Source organism: Morchella sextelata (assembly GCF_020137385.1).
Source record: "Morchella sextelata strain SCLS chromosome Unknown scls_28, whole genome shotgun sequence".
Taxonomy (NCBI): Eukaryota; Fungi; Ascomycota; class Pezizomycetes; order Pezizales; family Morchellaceae; genus Morchella; species Morchella sextelata.
Genome location: NW_025408643.1, coordinates 21106 through 41534, shown reverse-complemented (window position 1 = coordinate 41534; position 20429 = coordinate 21106). Strand labels below are relative to the sequence as shown.

Here is a 20429-nt window from a genome sequence, read left to right as displayed (position 1 = left end):
TGGTGATGCCGACATCCGGTCCGCACAACTCCTCTCTCACTTTCTCCCTTTTTCTCTCGGGAGGTCGGAGTTGCCACCAGTACATACGTTGGTACGAGTGAGGAGCTGTGATCGATGAGGATGAGATGAGGTGTGATGCCCGTGGGGGTGCTGTGCCGGTGGGTTTTGCTTTTTTTCTTTCTTTTTTCCTCTTTCGCGTCGGGGAGGTGATTTTTTTTTTGTTTGCTTTTTAGCAAATGCGGGGTTTCTGTCGGGCCCGGTTTTTTTTTTTTTTTCGCTTGCTTGCTGCGGGGTCATCTTTGGGTCTCCGGAGAGTTTTTGATGTGGAAGCGGGGAGATTTTTCTTTTGAGGTCTGTAGGTATATGTATATACTGGTACCGGTACCGGGTTACGGGGTCGGTCTGTCGGTCTGAATGTTAAAGAGTTTGTTTGAGGAGAGGAAAAAGATCACAGGCCTATGGATAGAACAGGTCGCTCAGTAGTGCCGCTTATTGAGACTTTGGTCTTGAGTTTGATGGTTAATTACAGATGTAGAGGTCCGGAGGGACGTAGAGGTACAAGCTCTACAATGTCGACTCTTGAGACCAAAGTAACGACAACGGAACCGGGACCTCTTCACCTTCTCTTTTCTATTTACTTTGATATCAGCGACAACTGAGTAACTCCTATCCGCCTTCCCTGCAAACATTGCGGGTAAAGGATCAACAATAGGACAGGACGTGACGCATTCGACCTCAGGATGAAAAACCGAGTGATAGCACATGCATACATCCAACCCACCATCGCCGACTCACGGTCACGTCATCATCCAGTCACTGGCAATCAAACAATAGCCCATCCGCATACAATCCGCACCCAAAGATACAGCACAGCCCCCCCTTCTACTCACAAGGCAAGAAAATTTTCTGCGATTACTCTTATTACAAGCTGTGTATGAGCGATAGGTACTTATGATGTATGTATAATATGTGCCGACTTTCTATATTCCGCGAGGCTGGAGGGGGGAGGGCGCGCAACGAACGAAAAACTGGGCCGTGTTGTAGATAGTTAAGATGGGAGGTGAAGAGGAAGTAAGGTGAAGAAAAAGAACCCGTAGTAGTATGTATATTGTTACAGCAATAGTACGCAACCCCCTATTTCCATTCCACTCGACTCCGGCTCAGGTTCAACAGATGAAGATATATGGAAAAGAAGTGGGAGGAAAAAAAAGCCAAAGAATACAAAAAAGACAAAACAAAAAAACACAAGACACCAGTATCCGACCAGAACCAGAACCAACACGGTACAGAAGAAAAAAGACAACAGGGATGAAGAAGAAAGAAAGCATGGAAAGAGAATGGGGGCAGATATAAAAGGAAGCGGCGCTGCAAGAAAAAAAAGTACATGTAGTCGCTCGAGATGACACAAATAAGCCCAGGTATAAGCAGTACAAATATTACCGACTCCCCAGCCCCCACTCTCTGATCCGATGCTTAGAGGATAAAGATATATGAAAAAAAAGAAAAAAACACCTGCGAAATAAAGGACTTCCCCGGAGACATGATTCTTTTTGTTTTGGAAAAGAGAAATTTAACTTTGCATACTAATCGTTCGTGGGGAAGGAGGATCGATGATTCGCTAGCCTGCATACTTGGTACACAAGACTTAAGGTCCCAGCCTGGACAATCCTCCATATTGTGATATCGAATATTTTCTCCTAAGTCTTTTTTTTTATTTTGCTTTGGCTGCGCCGATTAAGCGCGGCAACGTCCCCAGGCTAGTTGAAGACAAAGGGTTAGCAATATGGCCAGCGAATAACGAAGGGAAGATACATACTTGGCAACCCGCATCCCATCCCAACAAAAAGATAGATCAAGAAGATGACCACAAAGACCAGTAGTATCATCAACTTGGTGTTCTTCCACCACATTCTCCTCCTCAAACCCCTACTCCTGACTCTGAACTCCATAGCTCCCGTCTGCAGGCCGGCAGTCTTGTCGACCAACAAGTTTATCCCCTCTCCCCTCTCCAATACCCGCTCAATGTTCTCAGTCATGATTCCCCTTGCGCTATCGATTTCTCTTTGTGCCTTCTGCACAACATCCTCGTTCTCTCCGCCCTGAGCAAACTGGTTCATTGTTGATTTGAGTACCGAATTGAATTCGGCACATCCGTAAGGTGGTGCATCGCCGATCGTGGAGCCAGGGTATCGCGAGGTAAAAAGACGCTGGATTTCAAGCAAGAAGCCGAATGGGACTTTGCGACCGAATGTGGCCGACGATATCACCAGGAAGGTTAATCCCTGCGGGATAGTGGACGACGACGCCGTCGAGATGTAGTGGATGTTGTGGGCGCCATGAGTGTAAGTGAGCTTCTGGGCGGAAGCGTGGGTGATCTTTGGAAGAATCAAAGAAGCGAGAGAAGAGGCATTTGTGGATGCAGTCCCTGGAGGGGAGTGCTCGGAAAGGATTGTGGTGCCATGAGCAACGCAAGAGCTGGAGATATTATTAGCACGTTACGGCCGAGAAGAGGAAAAAAGAAGAGCGAGAGATGGCGTACTAGAGAAGTGGGCCTGATGAAGCCGAAGAAGACATGGCGGTTTATTGAAGTTGTTTACGTGTTTGAGAGCGATGTGATAGTGGTGATGTCAAGTGAACGAAGGTTGGAGAGCTGTTGAGCTGAGAGGAACAGGGGCAATGAGCAGGTTGAGAGGCGATGACGATTTATGCCAAGGCACATCTTACCTAAGCTAGGGTGAGTTGCTGACTGAGAGCGAGTGATCAGATGTGAATATTGCTTGAGTAACATTGAGACCGGAACGGGTTTCCACTTGAAACTTGTTAGTTTCATGTCTAACGGCTATGAATACGCGGTTTGTAGACTTTCTTTATCGCTCAATTGTTGAATTCAACGCTGCCTTTCATCTTCTAGCAAAAAGTGATATCACATCTTCTAGGAACACGAGGCCAGTTATATTGCTGGTGAAAGATCTCACCATAGAAATACCCGAAGGCTTCTCGGAGATCTCTGCGCATGCACATGCCACTGGATGATCTGACAATGGTGCCGCTTATGAGAAAGTGAATTATCGCCCGATGGGCCCAACGTTCTATTCGCCGAGCCCTAACCCTGAGGTGTCTAGACATCAGAGAAGACTGATGTGCGCACCTGCATGGGCTTCGAACGTTGAGGCACAGCATCTAGAAGGAGTCCAGGCCTATTATATGAGCCGTAAGGTGTGACTTAGCCTCGTTTTCAAATCATACTTTTGCCAAATCACACTAAGTGGAGCTATGTACATGTATGCATAAGCAACGTGGCCCACAGGGCTAAGCTTAACTCCTTCATGTCTCACCCCGAAGAAGTTCAAGACAGATGTATAGACCTCGACCAAGCATCTACCTCTTGTCTTTAGGCATTTCCGAAAAACTTGAAGCACGCCCTGGCTGAACAGGACTCAGGGCAGCCCGAAGCCTACGCTTGCAAGGGCTCTTTATATCCACACAGATGACATTGGGATCTTGGTATCCCTTCGCCATAAGGTAAGCATGCAACAGTCTTCCTACCTCTCAGCCCAGCACTTAACCAGGTTGCTAACGTTATAGTCACACGCGTTCGCGAAGCTTCTACATGTAGTTACCGAAGATCAGTCCATCGTGTCACTGGACCGCGCGTGGGGGCTGTAGAAAGGTAAAGAATATTAACACGATAGAATGTTCATTACTCTAGTGCTAAGAACCGGTGTTAATGCCCCGACCGAAATAATACACTGAGATATAGTTCGAGGACGGGATGATATGCATGTATCTCCGGTATCTCAGCGGGTTTAAAGATCCACACCTGAGGAAATGATCTATAACGTAAATTAATTCTTAAATCATAGAGAGAAATGACGGTAGCTGATGAGGCAGAAAAATGTGCGAGGCAGAAAATGGTGCGCCCTACATGCATATTAGTATCATAAATTATACTCCCAGTTGCTTCATACGGCCAGTAAAAACGGTCATGCATCACTTCTATAAAAGTCCTCATGGGGTATATAGGCCAAGCAAGAACCTTGCCTTATAATATAAGTCCATTCCCGATACAGGCACATATCGCTAGCCCGCGATAGATAAATTGGGGAGGCTGTTGTATCAATTTTTGAAAGAGATCGCCAACTCACACAAAATACAAGGTCGTCTTAATAGCTTTGAGGTGTCACGTCAAAGTTTGTTAAAAGTACGTACTCTCATACGTATAACAGCTGTTTTTTTTTCGAAACTGACATGCGTTTATAGGTATCTTAGGCCACATCGATGTCTACTCACGCAAGTGAAATGAGCTGTGCAAAACACAAATTGCATCAACATGCATATATTAACATATCCCTGTCTTCCCTAGGGCTGACTGGTCTTGGGTAGATCTGCGGAAAGGAGGATCAACATGAAATATGTGTGGGGTGACTTTTCAGCCCTACTCATATCACCTTGGCGAAGTCTCCCATTGGTCCCTGACAGCCGAAATCTGGTTTTACAGATATCAGCAGTTTCGATGAGGCTCCACACTTATATTGGAACTTTAATACTATTAGTTTCGACGAGATTCCACGACTGCCCTACAGTTACCAGCAGTTTCTCGGTACTTGGGGATAAGTGGGATCGAGAGCCTCCGCACGCGGGTGTCTTCTTTTAATCTAAATATGCTGCGAAGCCTCTGGTTATTCCACTGCCGCCTGTATATACTGACTTTCCCACACCCCAAAGTATCTACTAGTAATACTACGAAGATAGGAATACGACATGAGTAGAATGTGGCGGTGCATTATCTACTCGTCAGCGGTTAGTATAAGTAATTCTCATACAATCTCCTTACCTAGAGTACATGTAGTACTCGATTACAATTATTTAAATATGTTTCAACTACTACGACTTTTGGTAGGTACTATTGGGATTTAACTATGTAGCTACCGACATACCCTCAATTCATTTACACTCGCAAACAACACTATGAGTAGCTGTATACATACTAACCCTTTGGTATCAAAGTACACTTAAGTGTCAACCTCGGCAAAAGGAGTCAAGAAATGCACGTATGGAGAATGATACCACTCCATGTGTTTTCCTGGTTTTCTAAGCACACGTCAGAAATGAAGCGCAAGTATCTACTTCGGGAGTGTACCTTAGTACAAGTGGCTCATGTGCAATGCCCGCATGTGCACAGGAAATTAACCCCCTGTTTTCAAACCTGGCCCACATCAAGCACTCTAGCTAGTAGGTACATAGCAGTTCGGATGTAAAATTGATATCTTCTAGACTCTGGGCTCAATGCTCGATCATTATTGGGGAAGAATAACTACATGTGTCTCTCTGCCATATCCTCCATGAAATGTCCCCATCTGACTATTACTAAACAGTGTCTTCATTCCTCATATGTCTCTGCCCTCTCATGCTCGGATAAATGCTTGATATCACTTTCTTGAAAGGAATAAGCCTTGTCTATGTATGTACATGTATCCTTCAACTCGCCCAATTACTTGGTTTTGGCCACTCCAAACAGTACTTGCTACATGATTAGTACTTTCTTCTAAATATTTATGTATGGCGGAAACATTGGAAATACCAGTACGTAGAGTATGGGTCTGGATACTAAAATCGTTGGAGTAGTAGGTATTCCAGTTCTCTAGGCTGATTGGTTGATTCCTTCAGAAAGGATGAAGTTTATACTCACCCCCTCCCCATATTTCTTAAGCCGTAAATTAAAATGTGCCACTATCATAGCTTGAGTATAATAACTCCTACAAAACCAGTCGCCGGTCGATGACTCATCATGCAGATACGGTTCGTGTACTATGGTGGTCGAGATTTTACTCGTAAATTCCTGACGTTTCTGAACACGACTGCTATTGCATACCATACAAAAAAGCGCCAAATCCACCTTTTTGTATGTCATGCAATATTGGTCGTGTTCGGAAACGCTATGAAATTACTAGTAGTTGCCACTGCAGCTGAGAAGATTAATAAAAAAAAAACTGCAGCTGAGAAACGAAATTAGCTGACGTAGAGTTGGAGTACATCCTTTTCCCTTTTTTATCTGTGCAGGTGATCCTGCTTGTGTGGCTCCGCTCATTCTTTTGTCTTTTTACCCTTGTAGGTCATCTCGCTGGTGTGGCTCATTTTCACCATGTTGCAGTTTTTCCGGCGTTTCCGGACTGGACTGGGTCTGCATACCACCAAAATATGGTTGTCAAGCACGGTTTACGCCCATATGCAGACCCAGTCCAGTCCGGAAACGTCAAAAAACTACGAGTACTCTAAAGTAGTGTGGCTTGCTCAGGCGCTCCGCCTACCCGCCGTTGTGATTGGTTTTCAGGGTTCTAGAATTCTGGCCAGGTAGCATTGAGTACCAGGTAACAGTGATCTATCACTGTATGCCAGCCTGCAAGGAATCATCTGGAAAATGGCCTGATCTGAAGAGTAGGTCAAGATCTGGGGAAGTGAAGATCTTGCAGCTGCCTCAGACCAGACGTGCAGACAACGTACAATAAGTTACTTAGAACCGGAGCTCCGAGGCTGCATATCTCTGACCAACTTCACAGGCATTTCGAGGTCGGTCACTGCAGGACTAGTGACAGTTTGGCACGTGCATAATATCTAAAACCCCAATTTTTTGCCCTTTACCATTCTTTCAAGGCCAATCAAATACCGAGTGGCATTTCAGCACAAATTATCACGGAATTCTAGGTCCGAATGAAGATAGAAACCATGTTACCATGCAAATGGAATAACCTTGCTCCTTATAATAGGGTTGAAAGGCGCTATTTAAATATTTTTCGCGTAATTATAATTATCTCCCACCATATCGGAGTAGATGATTTGAGCATTGATGCTATACAAAACTGATATTAGGGGGCAAGATATCGAGAGTGAAGGTAGATGGCCCTTTATCTTTTGACTGGCCAATATTGTACAACTCACAATATATGCCCTATACACCATGTTATCTACTCCGATTATTACACTCGACCCATTCACCCCACCGGGAGTTGGTAAGTTATAATCGTTTGGAAAAGTGGGGCAGGGCAGTTAGGACATATATTTACTAGTGGGTGCGCAAATTCGCACATCTCGAAAGACGAACATGTAGGGGAAGGCAACAACACCAAAGAATGGCAACGTCAATAATACACTGACAAAATAGTATAAATGGCCAGCCATCCCCTCTCCCCTCTTCAAGTCGGCCCCTTAGAACTCCGACTCTCAAAAACAACGGACCGCGCAAAGAACACTCAGCATCTCATCTCCAAGTTATTTCAGTTTCAAAAAGTCAGTATCAACCCACCTGTCAAGAGCTTCAAATCCTACCGCAGAAACAAAAGCTACACAAAACAAGAACACACTGGCTAACTTGGCTGGTTACAGCCGTACAATTCGAATATGGAAGACCATTTCCCATACGATCAACCTTTTAATTTCTCCGAACCCGATATAATCAATGAGCTCTTAAATGAACTGAGTGCTCCTTCTGCTAGAGCAGAGCAAAACGACGCCATTTCGAACCCAGGCATAGACATTTTTAATATTGAGGCTCCGGCTTTTGATATTGAAGACTTTTTCCCGTGGGGGTTTGAAGCGTGGGACAGGGTGGAACAGGCCAATGACGGCTCTCGTTTCGGATTCCCACTTCCTACGTCGATGATTGGTGCCAATCTGCCCGAGTATGAAGCTCAAAACGTTCAACAACAAGGATCTTCGGACTCTTCTGTTTACGCAACTCGTAACGGTAGATTTGATCTTGTGGTTGAATCAGAGCCTGGCCCATCTTGTCTTCCAGCTTGTCGACCGCTATACAACTATACTGGACAACATAACTCACATTCCGGTCATACGGAGCTTCACAGCGACGTCAACCCTCTTGATATCCCTATGTTCCCATCCGATCTCGTCTTCATGACACCCCCTCCCGAACCCAACGAGAACGGAAAACAACGAAAGAGGGAAGAAGCTCTTTCGGGCAACAACAATCCAGTGCCGGCGGGTTCAATAATTGGTGCCAAGTTCAGATGCACCCATCCCGAATGCAAACGGACGAAAGGTTTCACGAGAAAACACAATCTTACCCAGCACCGAAGACTAGTTCATAAAGAGCCCATTCCAATCGTAAGATATAGATGGGGAATTCCGCCGGAGGGAGATTCGGGAAGGAAGACACAGCGGAGAAGAGGGGCAACGGCAGGTGGGGACGAGTAAGCTGCGAGGCTCTGCAAGTTGTTTTTCGCCACCCACTACATAATCCCGAGCCTTGGTTACACAGAAACCGTGTGCATCATCCTATGTAGATCACCGCTATTCGGCCCCCACACGATGCATGCAGGGCCCACCACGCGCCCCCCTTCCCTCGGGAAAAGAAGTTTCCAGACCCACGTTTTCTTGGTAGTTCTATAAACACCAATAAACCATCCACTAATAGAGGCTGGATCCATGGAGGTGGCTGTATATAACAAATCAATTTTTTCTTTTCTGGCTAAGGAGGTATTTATTAGAGTGCTATTGTACTCAGGTGCCAGTGGCTAGTTGCATGTATGGAGACATATTTATCTGTATTATTAGTGCTATTTTTCAGGGTGGAATAATACAATATTATCTTTTGTTGGGAGATTAATTATGTCCGCACTTGATCACTCTGCGCACGGTGGCCATCAAAAGTATTTTATCTCAGAAGGCCGCGTTTTAGATCCAATTGTATATATCCAATTATTTATGAAAGATCTATTATAAGATGTAGACTTACGGTTAGCACTAGGAGATTAGAGTGCTATCTAAAGGTTTGAGTCAATGATCGGGTGGATATTTTCCACCTCACTCGGTCTCAAAAGCAGGGCATGACAACTTGTCGTTAGGTCGATGAAACCTACTTGTAACAAATAACCCTGAGTTGATGATCGCCCTGAAGTGACGTCTCTAGTCAGAACTTGAAATACGTAGATCATTTCCACGAAGGTCAGCCCATAAGCCTAGACTCATTCTAGAGTGAAAATTGTGAAAAGACTCCAGTTCAAAATCCTGATTATCTGATTGGCCGATGGGAGAATCTACACCAATCAGATTACCGGAAAATTGAGCTGGAGTCTTTTGAATAAACCCAACCTAGAGGATTAGCTACATATATATCTCCGAAGAGGGGGGGGGAGTAGTCAAATAAGCAGCTGGAATCCTCAGCTCAAAGCCGCGAGGCAACTATGACGCTTGCATCTCCTTTGGTTATCTGTGTCGTACAGAGTGGCGATTTTTATTTACAGGGATCTGTTATATATAGGGGGAAACAGAACGGCGTGAGCTAGTATCAATAGCAGCAGATCATACAGGCACAGACGGACTATAATAAGTTTGGATACGTTTTTACTGACAAACTGTTAGTATTCGGCTTGGAGACAGCCGTGCCGGCGTTCTTAATGAGAAAGCTCAAGGCTCTGTCTGCCTCGGATTACCGAGTGATAATCTATGATTGCGTATGTTAACATTGAGGAATTGTGTTCACAATCATTTATTTGAGTACTACTTATGTAGTTCATTCCTCAATTATTTCATCAGCACCTGTATGCACCTGACTTGCAAACCCTCATTTTTTGGCTCTGTTAACCAGTCCTTTCACCACGTTGTGACAGTCAACGCTGTATTTGAATGAAGCAAATGTAGTGTCAAAAGTTCTTGGCATGTCTTACTCTTGCCAAGAACATAAACTCGACTAACCATCCCAGGGTTTGAAAAAGGTCTTAGTCCTTCCTAGCTAGACACAACACTACAACCAATCATATAACGAATGAAACCAAAGATTTTGTGCCGAGTGCAAATCCTCGGCGCCTGAAAAATCCATCAACCAAAAATTCTATGGATCACATACTATCACTCGGCCCATCAACCAGTGCGAAAAAAAGAGCCAACTTTCAAGATAGCCAGGATTCTGTAGCGTAGTGGAAGCGCGTCTGCTTTACAGAAAATCGCAGAAGGCCGCAGGTTCGAACCCTGCCAGAATCATGAAATCTCGCCCGTTACCTGACTATCACCAGCATCTGAAAGGGTGTGTGGGATTGAAGGTGTCGTACCACTTTTTGTTTTGGTAAGCGGGTGTTGGGTTGAGTTGCTGCCATCTGGCGGGGCAGGCCAAGTATTCTCCGAGGAAGGAATAGTGCGCCATGCCGGTATGCAGGGAATACAGTACAATCTCGTTATAAGGATATTTTCTATAAGGATATTTTCTATAAGGATATTTTCTATAAGGATATTTTCTATAAGGATATTTTCTATAAGGATATTCGGCCTATAAGGATACAAGCATTTTCCGGCCTTTGGCCGGAGTAGGAACTGTTATGGCTTAAACAATATCAGTTTACCAACGCTTAAGATCACTGAAACCCCAAGATGCCCTGTGCACATATCTGATATACTATTTGGTTGACTCAAGGTATGTTGGAACCAATATCTACTGGCTGACTCAAACATATTTGATAGAATATCTACTAACTCCAACATATTTGATAGAATATCTACTTACTGACAAACATATTTGATAGAGAAAAAGAAAACCCCTCAAACCTGGCCAATCAAAACCTTTAAATAACACATTGCATATCGGTATATCTATATACTTATTAGATATGTATGATTCAACTTTGGTCCCGACAGGGATTTTGTGGGTGAGCTGGGCACTTCTTATAAGGATAAATCGCCTATAAGGATATTTTTGGATGCAAAATTGTCACATCTCCATATCCTTATAGCGAGATTGTACTGTAAGAGCATTCTAGTCTCATCAAAATAACCTTACAGTCGTTCACCGTCGCTTGACGAATACTGCCAGTTGACGAACAGGGGACTTTGGGCCAATAGAAATTAAATGAACTGGAGATCACGCAGCTTGGCTGTTGCTTGACTATTTCTTGCCATAATTGGAACCCCTGCTTGTCAAGTAGCAGTATTCGTGAACGACTGTTCACTTAACTGATCTCCAAGGGCTTTTCCGCTATAATCCATCCCACCCGTGAACCCTCGGTCGAGTTCTTTTTATAGGTATATGACGATCTATTCGGCGTTAGAAGCTTGTACCATCGGATATTAGTCCAGCTTCAGCACTGTCCAGTTCAGCCCCAACCAAAAGTCCGAAAACACGACCACCAGTCACAGTGCCTACATGTAGTTAGAGCAACAGTAGATTCTACATAGATTCGGTATCTCGATTCGTCCATGGTCTTTATCCATCCGGGGAAACATGGTATTTCCTCGGCGGTTAGGCCAGATTGTCAGGTTACCTGAACCGGACATATATATACACAAGCATATCGAATTTCTTGGAGGCCACGAAGAGATGTTTTACAGTGCTGTAGCGTTTTTATATCATACCTTCTAGAAGGTTAACATGGCGACTCCAATCCGGGCTGACCGTTTAGTGATGCCAAGACCGCCAAGACTGGTAATGATACTTCTGCCGCTTTTGGGGATTAGGGCTGGTGTGGTGAAAGTTGTGGGTGGGGCGGCGTCAGGGTTTGTTAATGAATTGTATGTGTATTTTGGATTTTTCGGACTAGACTATAATTAAATACATTGATAGTGACTGACTGGGTGGTGAATAATATAAAGACAGACACCTTGGTGAATGATATTAAACAAAAAAGGGTGCAAGTATAGGTCTGGAGCTCTTGAGCCTGATACGTTTTTTTTTTTGTTTGTTTAATTCATTAATTAGCCTGATACGTTGGAAGGTAAGAGTTGGGAAATTAAAGGAGAAACATGTCAAACAATCATTTCCAGAGAGTTTTACCCAACCCCAATCCCAATCCCAACCCCATTCCAGTTCCCGTTTTCTGCTGGGGTAAGTAGATCGACAAGTTCTGGAATATAAAGTATATATGCATGCATATAATAAGTCCCTCACCCCCCCATATTCCTATCACTCGTTCACTAGTTCATATTCTCCGTCCCCCACAACTCCATCTCAACCCCCAGCCTCGTAAGCGGCACTAAAACCTTCTCCATCACCTCCCTATTCGCCAACATCTCCGCCACGCTCCACATCCCACACATCCGCCACACCATCTCCGTATTCTTACCTTTTTCCTTGTTCTGGCTCCTCTCGATCTCACTAGGCACCGTCGCCAACACCACCCGCTTCCCGTCTTCAATCAGGTCCACCACCGGCCGCTCATCATCGCGACTACTACCACCGATCCGGACAATGCCAGGGGGGGAGCTGGAGCTCCACGTCCGCGTCGAAGAAGTCTTAATTCCCAGGTCGGGAAACACCAGAAAAAAGTTGCGATTATCGACGAAGCGCCCATTCGTGACGCTCCCCGCATAGGTCACCCCGTACCGGTGTTTCTCGAGCGACACGTCCACGCTCACGCCTCCGCCCGCGGCATCGACAGCGCTCCACACCCGCTCACTCGATAACCACGGCACCGCACTGGCATGGAAGAAGTCCAGGTCGCGACTCTCCTGTACCGTCGGCGTGAGCTGTAGGCCGAGCACGTCGTCCTTATTGTGCGTAGACACGATTGTGATATTGCTGGCGCCGTGGTCTACCTCGATGCTTGCCGTGATGGTGGCGCCGAAGCCCCGTGCCGCGCATGTGGGCCACTGCGCGGGGTTAGCGCTGTGCATTCGCGTGGAGATCAAGTCCCAGCAGGATACAAAGATGATGCAGAAAGCGAAGATGGTGCAGAGGACGGCGGCCGTTGGGACGGGTCTCTTGCTGTTTGCGCCCACGCCGACGCTGACGACCATGAGACCACCGTTGGCAACAGCGGTGAATACGCAGAGGACGACTGTTGTGTATTTGAATTTGGGGCGTAGGAGCTCGTGGTAGAGCACAGAGGAGGGGAAGGCGGTGGTGGTGACGGTGTCGATGATTATGAGTGAGAGGAAGGGGGCGTTGCAGATGAGGGCGATCCAGAAGAAGGGTGAGTGGAAGAGTATGTGGATTTTTGCCCTGATACGGGAGATGACGGAGGCGAGTGGGAGGTAGCGGGCAGCGGCGGGAAGTGGGGCGGAGGAGTGCGCGCGAGAGAGCGGCGGGCGGTGGTGGGAGGGCGCAGGGTCGGCGAAGGGGTCGGAGATATCGCTGTAGTAGCCGGGGGTGGAGGACCCCTGGCCAGTGTACGCTGGAGGCGGGTACACCTGGAGCTGGACGGGTTTGGGGGCGGCCATTGTGCGGTTAGGGATACTTGGAGGAAGAGGAGACTTATACGAGGGAGTGAGATTCTTTATACTCCTCTCCTCTATTCCTATTCTCAAACCTTCGCGGGGGGTATTCTAACCATAATAAGCGATCGGTCATCAGGGCGTCATATATTCTTGGGTTTGCAGCTTTGGGAATCTTCTTCGAGGAGATTCTGTTTTGTAAGGGGAAAGAAGGAAGGGGGCGTTGTCTCCGGCCATGGCCACCTAGTGAAAACCCTTAGAAGAACGCGGAGAAGGGTATCGTGAGATCGAGGAGAGTAACTCCTCTCTGGCAAAGACAAATGTATACTATCGATACCTATGTAGAGTGGCTAGCTGCAGAACATGAATGCCCTAGTATCAATCCGTTAGTATGTAGTCTCACTACATATGATAGGGGATAGAGAAAACCACCAGCCTCTGCTCACTCTAAATTCTAGATATGCATTCGTCGAGGCAAAAACAATAATAGGCCTCAAGGTGCCAGACCTCCCGCTGCCGCAACCGAGCGTGAACAATTCAGTTATGTAGCGACCCGGTGGTCTTCCCAAAAACTTGGGACGGTTTCACAAAAACTCTACAACTCGTACGTATGTACCCGCTACACCTTGAAATCCTGAAAGAAGAGTAATAACGAAAATAATTACATTGTCAAATGGTTTTGTGAGGAAGTCTTAGGGCTTGTTTGGTTGAAACGAAAGTCAATCCATGGATCGCAAAAAAAATAAACCGAATTATTGCCATTCCATGGGTTGCAAGTAAAACTGGTGATGTTTGGTTGGGCACTATTTTTCTCTCCATTAATCCTCATTATAATCAACTTTATAACTCTATCGGTATCACTCCAATTTCTATTTTTTCATGAGATATGACATCTAGTGATAGGAAAGATCATAGCCATATAAGAATTGAGATTTTAGAAATTGTTGTGGTGGTGGCTTTGGGTGTGGTGTTTCTTAATTCATGCGGAACTATCTGAACTTTACCTCTGGAGGCGAAGTTCAGATTATGGCCTTTCTGTGGTTTCGCTCGGTTTCAGATGGTAACAGTTGTTGTTGCCAAACACTTCAAATATTTATTCCATGGATTGGGCTCAATCCATAGATTGAGCCGATAATCGTTGCAACCAAACGGGCCCTTAGTTATACATATCAAGTGAACGTGATCGGTGCATTGAACACATAAATCCCCTTGTCAGTCTAGGTCCAATAGATGGCTCCCAAGAAGGTTATACCCCCACACGGATGTATGTACCTCCAGGGATCTATATCTAGTGATGGTCTATGACAGGCCAACACCAATTGCAAGCCCTAGCCCAGCTAACGCTTAAAACCGGTTCCAAAAGTAACAGAATCACTCCAAAGACACCAGCTGTAACTAGGCTATGTCAGCCAAAAACAAGCCACAGTCCCAGACCGCGTATACCAAAAAGTGCGACTCACAAAGTCCACTTCCATCAAGAGAGGTCAAGAGGAGGCGCCGCAAACCAAAAGTTCTGGCTGGGCATGAGTGGCAAAAAGAATACGCAGGGATAGGTACACATGTTGTCACAGGGAGCCAACCCAACGTGCGACGCCCAAACATCCAGTTCTATTCCCTGGGGGAAATAATGATAGTGCTGCTGCCATTTCCTCATCTGCACTTCCGCCGCCTTCTTCCTCCGGGGTTGAGATAAGGTGTGGCGAATGCGCGGGAGTGGTTGCTTGCGTGGGAATCAGATGGGTCGTCGGCCGATTACATAACAAAGGAATAGGAATAGAACGAGTTATTATTTTAAATCTAGCGCGCTAGTCCATATCTGGGAGATCGAGGGGCGTACTCATGCAGTTGCCTTGGGGTATCAAGTTCTGATACGGGGTTGAAACAGGCGCGACTGGCCATGGAGGGGTTGAAACAAGCGTGATGATTGCCGTCACGGAGGAGCCTCCATACGCACGCATGCCGATTCTATATCAACTAATCGCCAACATCCCGCTGTAGTTGGGACCTCAAGCGTGCGCAATTATCCGCAACGGGAAGTATGTACACGATTTGGTCATTGTCGCTAATTAGCTATTGGTCTTCCGAGTCACGTCAATGGCGCTAGTTAGTTGCGTTTTTGACACTTTTGACATCAAGAGGAGAGTTCATGTTATGCGCTCTCTCATGAAAAGAAAAACCCCCCTAGGCGGCCACGGAGAGCTGTCGAATCCAGATATTACGCAGGGAGGAAGAGTGATACCACACGAGTATGTTGCCTCCCCGCGCAAAGCACGGTTGAGTAACGCTATTAGTATCTCTAAAAAAAACACCATATGATCATTCCATAAGATGTGTTATTATTGGCCCCGGCCGGGCCGTTCAGTACCGTCACCAGACTTAGTGGCCATTTCCAGGGTCAAGTATTAGTTTGATTAAGATCAATGCGAGGTTTGAAGCAGCCTTCTTTTTTTCTGTATATACGTACAGTGATGGGGAGAATTATTGCGAAAGTGGGTTTTCCGTGACCCGAGAGTCCCATTGGCTCTTGAAAGGACTTTTGCTGTGAGCACGAACCAAGAAACCCACTCCTTTAGCGCTGACTTTCGCATTAATTCTCCCAGACCCTGTACATATGTACCCCTACTAGCCGGTTCTCATCGACTGAGTAAGGTATCCTATTGATGGCAATGGGATGGATATTAAACTCATGGCCAGCTGGCTAGGAACATTCTGCGGGCCTTGCTTAGATGACTTCCCCGTACTGACCCTGGGCCTTCTGGAAGAGGGGGCGGTCTAGCGTAGTCCGGATCATCTTCTTACAGTTTCCGGTAGAATTATTGCGAAAGTCAGAGCTAAAAGAGTGGATTTTGTTGGTCTGTGCTCGTAGCAAAAATCTTTTAAGGGCCAATAGGACTATCGGGTCACGGAGAACCCACTTTCGCAATAATTCTACCGGAATCTGTAGTTGCGGGATTCCTATTCTCAGTTGGGCGGATTTTTTGAGTGGGATTCGGGACGCTGTTGCGCCTTGAAGTCCCGGGGAGGCCTAGAACACTTAGGTCTTATAACTCAGATAGCCCGATTACCTGGACCATTGGCAGCAATCCAATGGGTTGTTGCCGTGTGTATTACTGTAATTGTTTACTTTAGGCTGTTCGTGCAACTAGGTGGTGATCCGGCTTCCTGAAAATGAACCACCACCTCGGGGGGCGATTATTTCCACACAACGCTCACAGATATCCCAATCAACATACTTTTTGATGGTTGCTTATTTTGTTTTAGGGTACATTGAGCCTTCGACTTACCTCAATGTGATGTGTGGCCGTATTATTGCGGGGGTTTATCAATGAACCTGCGGAATCGTTATGTAGTGTCGCTACGTGTAGTCCAATCCAGCCAGTAACCAACCCGAAACAAACGCTTATGACGGATGTTGTAAGTACATACTAAACAGACCTCCCCCCTGAAACCGGAGATCTGTTAAAAAAAGGCCAAGCTTTTCTTTCTTTTTTTCATTCCTTCCGGTCGTTGATTTCTCATCAATCCCACCAACAGTATTGACTGTGACCTGCTTGGTTCAAAGCATTCCGCGCGTATGTGCGGCATCGCTCAACTATGGTACCGGAAAAAATGAGCGCGAAGAGTAAAGCCGAGAGAGCTCACGTTTTTTTTTTCTGCCCTACGGGGGTGCGCACTGGTACGGGTCCCCCCACTATGCATCTACACGCGTGGATCCATATGGATTGATGAGCCGTTGATAGCGTACGACACTTCCAACGGCCTGCAGGAGGTCGGATACTTTGGGGCTTCTCAATTAGGTAGCTCAATAGTACCTATTATATTTAGGATGCGACAACGGAAAGTATCTAGCAGTCAATCAATATGTATTCATAATAGGCCCTTTGCGCAGAGGACTTCCCAAACCCCTACTGACGAGGGTCTAAGGTCCGGAGGCTCTTTTTCCTTTGCGCTGGATTTTTGGTAGTGATGTCAAGGCAACAACCCAACAGAAATCCGCCTCTTCAATTAACAACCTACTCGACTCTTCAGAGATCAAAGATATTTCTTTGAAAGTGACTTTAGATAGAGTAAAAGGCTGGCTTTCCACTGATTTAAAAATTATCCAAATCGGACATGAACTGACAGATCCATGAGGAATTTGCGTGGAAGAGCCAAATATCACAGCTCCGCCGAAGTCAAATTAGAGCCGGAGGCTTCGATCGGGTCTTGATGAGTAAAATACCTATTGGATGTTTTATGTAGTTACATGTAGGTACTTATGCGGTAAGTCCTGAGTAGCACCGGTCGTCTTCTCTTCCCTGCAGTGAGCTGGCATGTGTTGGTCAGTCGACTCGCTATCACATTGAGAATGGGAGGTTACTGTTTTTATCCCTCGGCCTTTGTTTTCGACACTTCTTTTTTCACGAATGATTCACAAACAAAAGAGGTACATGCCCAATCAAAGTTGTGATGGAGAGGGAAATAGAAAGAGGCATTATGATGAAAGTGCTGATCGACAGGCGGTGTTGACGAGCTTCGCTGGTTGGCTTAAATCTCTTTACTTACGTGATCGTGAGTAATCTTAACTCGCTTCCATCCTCGTGGGTCTCTGAAGGCTTATCTAGCCTATTGTGCTCACTTTGGTATCCTCGCAAATCTTCTCGCAAATCTCATGATTAGGCGAGAAGAGGTAATTCGATAAGGTTGAGTATGTGGGGTTCAAGGATTAGCATTCTATCATGCTGTGTAGAGTGTAATGTCACTCATCAAACAACCTACCTAGTTTATTAGAGCGATAAAGTAATAGCTTTATTGCTGTATTAACTTGACTACATACACATAGACGTACGTAGTTACTTCCTGAAAAGGAAGTCACGTTGAGATACAAAGTGCACTTCACCAAGTGCCTGCAATTAAAGCCTCGCCGATACCCGGTACAGCAGAGATCGTGAGTACTTCTACTTCCACAGCCTCGGTATCGTGAAGGAATTCTGTAACCTCTGCAACTCTCAGCATATCATTATGTAGTACCCCATGTCATAAATGTATTACCTATTATGGTATGTCCTTAGTACATAACTAAGGATTCCTTCTTGCCAAGACTGAGTATGCGGTCTGTTCCTCCACAGCTCTGCACTGCCCCCGGTACAGTGACCTACTGTTCATGGATATTTTGCTGAACATGAACAATTACATACATCGGAGAAACCGCGGAACATAATCGGGTAATATCAGTCCGGTCCTTCGTTCGCGACCGGAGTTACAACTTGACTAATCGACATAAACAAACGCGTTCTGGAGCATAGGCGCACAGACGGTTCTTCCTTGAACGTTCTCAGCATGTTCCCTGACCCCGGAAAATCAGCGGTCTCAAAAAAGCGAAGGGCATGAGCAAGGTCCCTAACTGCACTTCTTTTCGGTCCGGACCTGAATTAAATTTTGTCCTTCCGCCTTCACAACTTACGGACTATTCAGAATCGCGCCTCATTGTCATGAGTTCTGGGGGCTTAGGATGTCAAAGTACCTACGTACTAGTAACCAACCTTTGGAAATGTGCGAAGTACTAGGCCAACCAAAAACAAGGCAAAGAATTATTACTGCTGGTTACCTATCGAAAATGGATCAAGCAAAGTATATAATAAATCGAAAAGCCTTCACGCTCAGAGATTCCTTCTACAGCCCAGGAACGCACTGCACTGCATTGCACTGTAATTCCCACTTCAACACTACTTGGGGTTCGCCGGCAGCCTCAAGATATATTCCCCATTATTCAACATCTGTATGAAGAGAAGGGCTTCAGGCGAAATCACAGAAGACGAAGCCGCATTGTCGAACCCAAGGGAAACCGGCCATGCCGGTTGGAAGAATAGACAAGCGTCCGCGTCTGAGGAGGAGAAGATACCTTCGATTACAGAAGATCTCCTGGGGGACCTATACCACTCTCCTCTCAGCAGTGGTCAGGATGGCGTCCATTTCAACTCGGGCGTGATCTATGCCGGTTTTTACCCAAATGCCAGTTTTTACCTAACTGTAGATTCTCCCCAGTTCGTTCCTTTATCTTGCATGGGACATGAAAATCTGCGTATCAACGGCGCCAGTGTTCAAGGTCAAGAGTTGGGCTTCGAAAATTATACTGCGCTGCAAACTTGGGATGGAAGTCAACTAGTATCAAATCGTCATCACACGCTCCTAGCTGCTGATATATCTCAAGCTTCTGCTGCTGTTCACGCCGCTGCTCCTACTCCTGCTGCTGGTTCACCCTTCTATGGACCTCATGTTACCCAACAAAACTTCCAAGGGTATCATCCGCGGTACGATTTTGGTGACGACCCTGTGAATTATCTACTTGGGCCTGTTTTCCCCCGCCAAAGCGAAGTGCATCAATACGGAAACCATAGATTTCAACCCGGGCTCAGCTTTACGGATTTTCTCAACTCAGATGAGCCCATTCTTGTGGCCGAAGCCACTCCTGCGCCCAAAGCCATTCCTACAGCCACTTCTGTACCCCAAGCCACTCCCCCGCCTAAAGCCATTCCTACAGCCAACCCCCCTAAGAAGCAGAAGAGAAAGAAAAAGGAAGAAAAAAGATCCTTCCTTCGGTCAATGTCAACAATAATGACAACAATCCGGCGCCAGCGGCTCCCGGGGTTTTTTGGTGCGTTTGGCCCGACTGCAAGCATAAGACACCCTTCTCGAAACGGCACAACCTTCTTCAACACAGAAGACAGGTTCACAAGGAGGACATACCCATTCGAAAATTCCGATTTGGGCCTCCACCACCGGACGACCCGACTAGACGGACGCAGCGGCATGGGAAGAGAGGAGTAGAGACGGCGGCGGCAGGAGAGGAATAAGCGACGAGAGCGACGCGGCAAGAGGTCTTGCCTAGAGAGATGAATTGGTTTCCTAAAGTTTATTCTCTGGCGTTATTATGGTTTCTCTTCCAAAGAGGCGGTCTAAGGAGTGGATATAACGATGATACTTCTTTCCCACACCCATACAACACCACACCGAAATCATCCCCGGGACCTTTTGGACGCCCTGCAGCGGCTATCAGGCTGATAGGAGGCTGGGGAATAGGTGTCGGTTTTTGTGGGCACTGCTGTCAGGCTTTTTTTTTCTCTTTTTTCCTTTTTTTTTTTCCTTTCTTTTTTATTTCCCTTTTCGCTAGTTGCCCTTTAACACATCGATGGTCCGGCGTGTTAATTTAGTACCCTTTCCCTGCTCTCTTCTTTTTGTTCTTTCCTCTTTTTTTTTTTTTTTTTTTTTGCCCTTTCGTCATGGTTCGCCTCTTATTC

At 46.0% G+C, this 20429-nt stretch overlaps 4 protein-coding genes across 4 annotated transcripts; 2 read left to right on the top strand and 2 right to left on the bottom strand.

The window, feature by feature from the left end:
• Positions 1 to 1734: 1734 nt before the first annotated feature.
• On the bottom strand, positions 1735 to 2574 carry H6S33_008714 (uncharacterized protein; the record flags this gene model as incomplete). The annotated part of the gene is made up of 3 exons (XM_044840167.1): positions 1735 to 1757; positions 1817 to 2475; positions 2540 to 2574. 3 exons carry the CDS (start codon positions 2572 to 2574, stop codon positions 1735 to 1737), a joined length of 717 nt encoding a protein of 238 aa, XP_044687570.1.
• Positions 2575 to 7395: 4821 nt separating this feature from the next.
• On the top strand, positions 7396 to 8208 carry H6S33_008713 (uncharacterized protein; the record flags this gene model as incomplete). Its single annotated transcript, XM_044840166.1, has 1 exon — positions 7396 to 8208. One exon carries the CDS (start codon positions 7396 to 7398, stop codon positions 8206 to 8208), a length of 813 nt encoding a protein of 270 aa, XP_044687569.1.
• A 3705-nt stretch (positions 8209 to 11913) lies between these two features.
• On the bottom strand, positions 11914 to 13158 carry H6S33_008712 (uncharacterized protein; the record flags this gene model as incomplete). Its single annotated transcript, XM_044840162.1, has 1 exon — positions 11914 to 13158. The coding sequence occupies one exon, from the start codon at positions 13156 to 13158 to the stop codon at positions 11914 to 11916; it is 1245 nt and encodes a 414-aa protein (XP_044687568.1).
• Positions 13159 to 18912: 5754 nt separating this feature from the next.
• H6S33_008711 (uncharacterized protein) lies at positions 18913 to 19985 on the top strand (the record flags this gene model as incomplete). Its single annotated transcript, XM_044840151.1, has 2 exons — positions 18913 to 19730; positions 19853 to 19985. The coding sequence occupies 2 exons, from the start codon at positions 18913 to 18915 to the stop codon at positions 19983 to 19985; spliced, it is 951 nt and encodes a 316-aa protein (XP_044687567.1).
• Between the last annotated feature and the right edge of the window lie 444 nt (positions 19986 to 20429).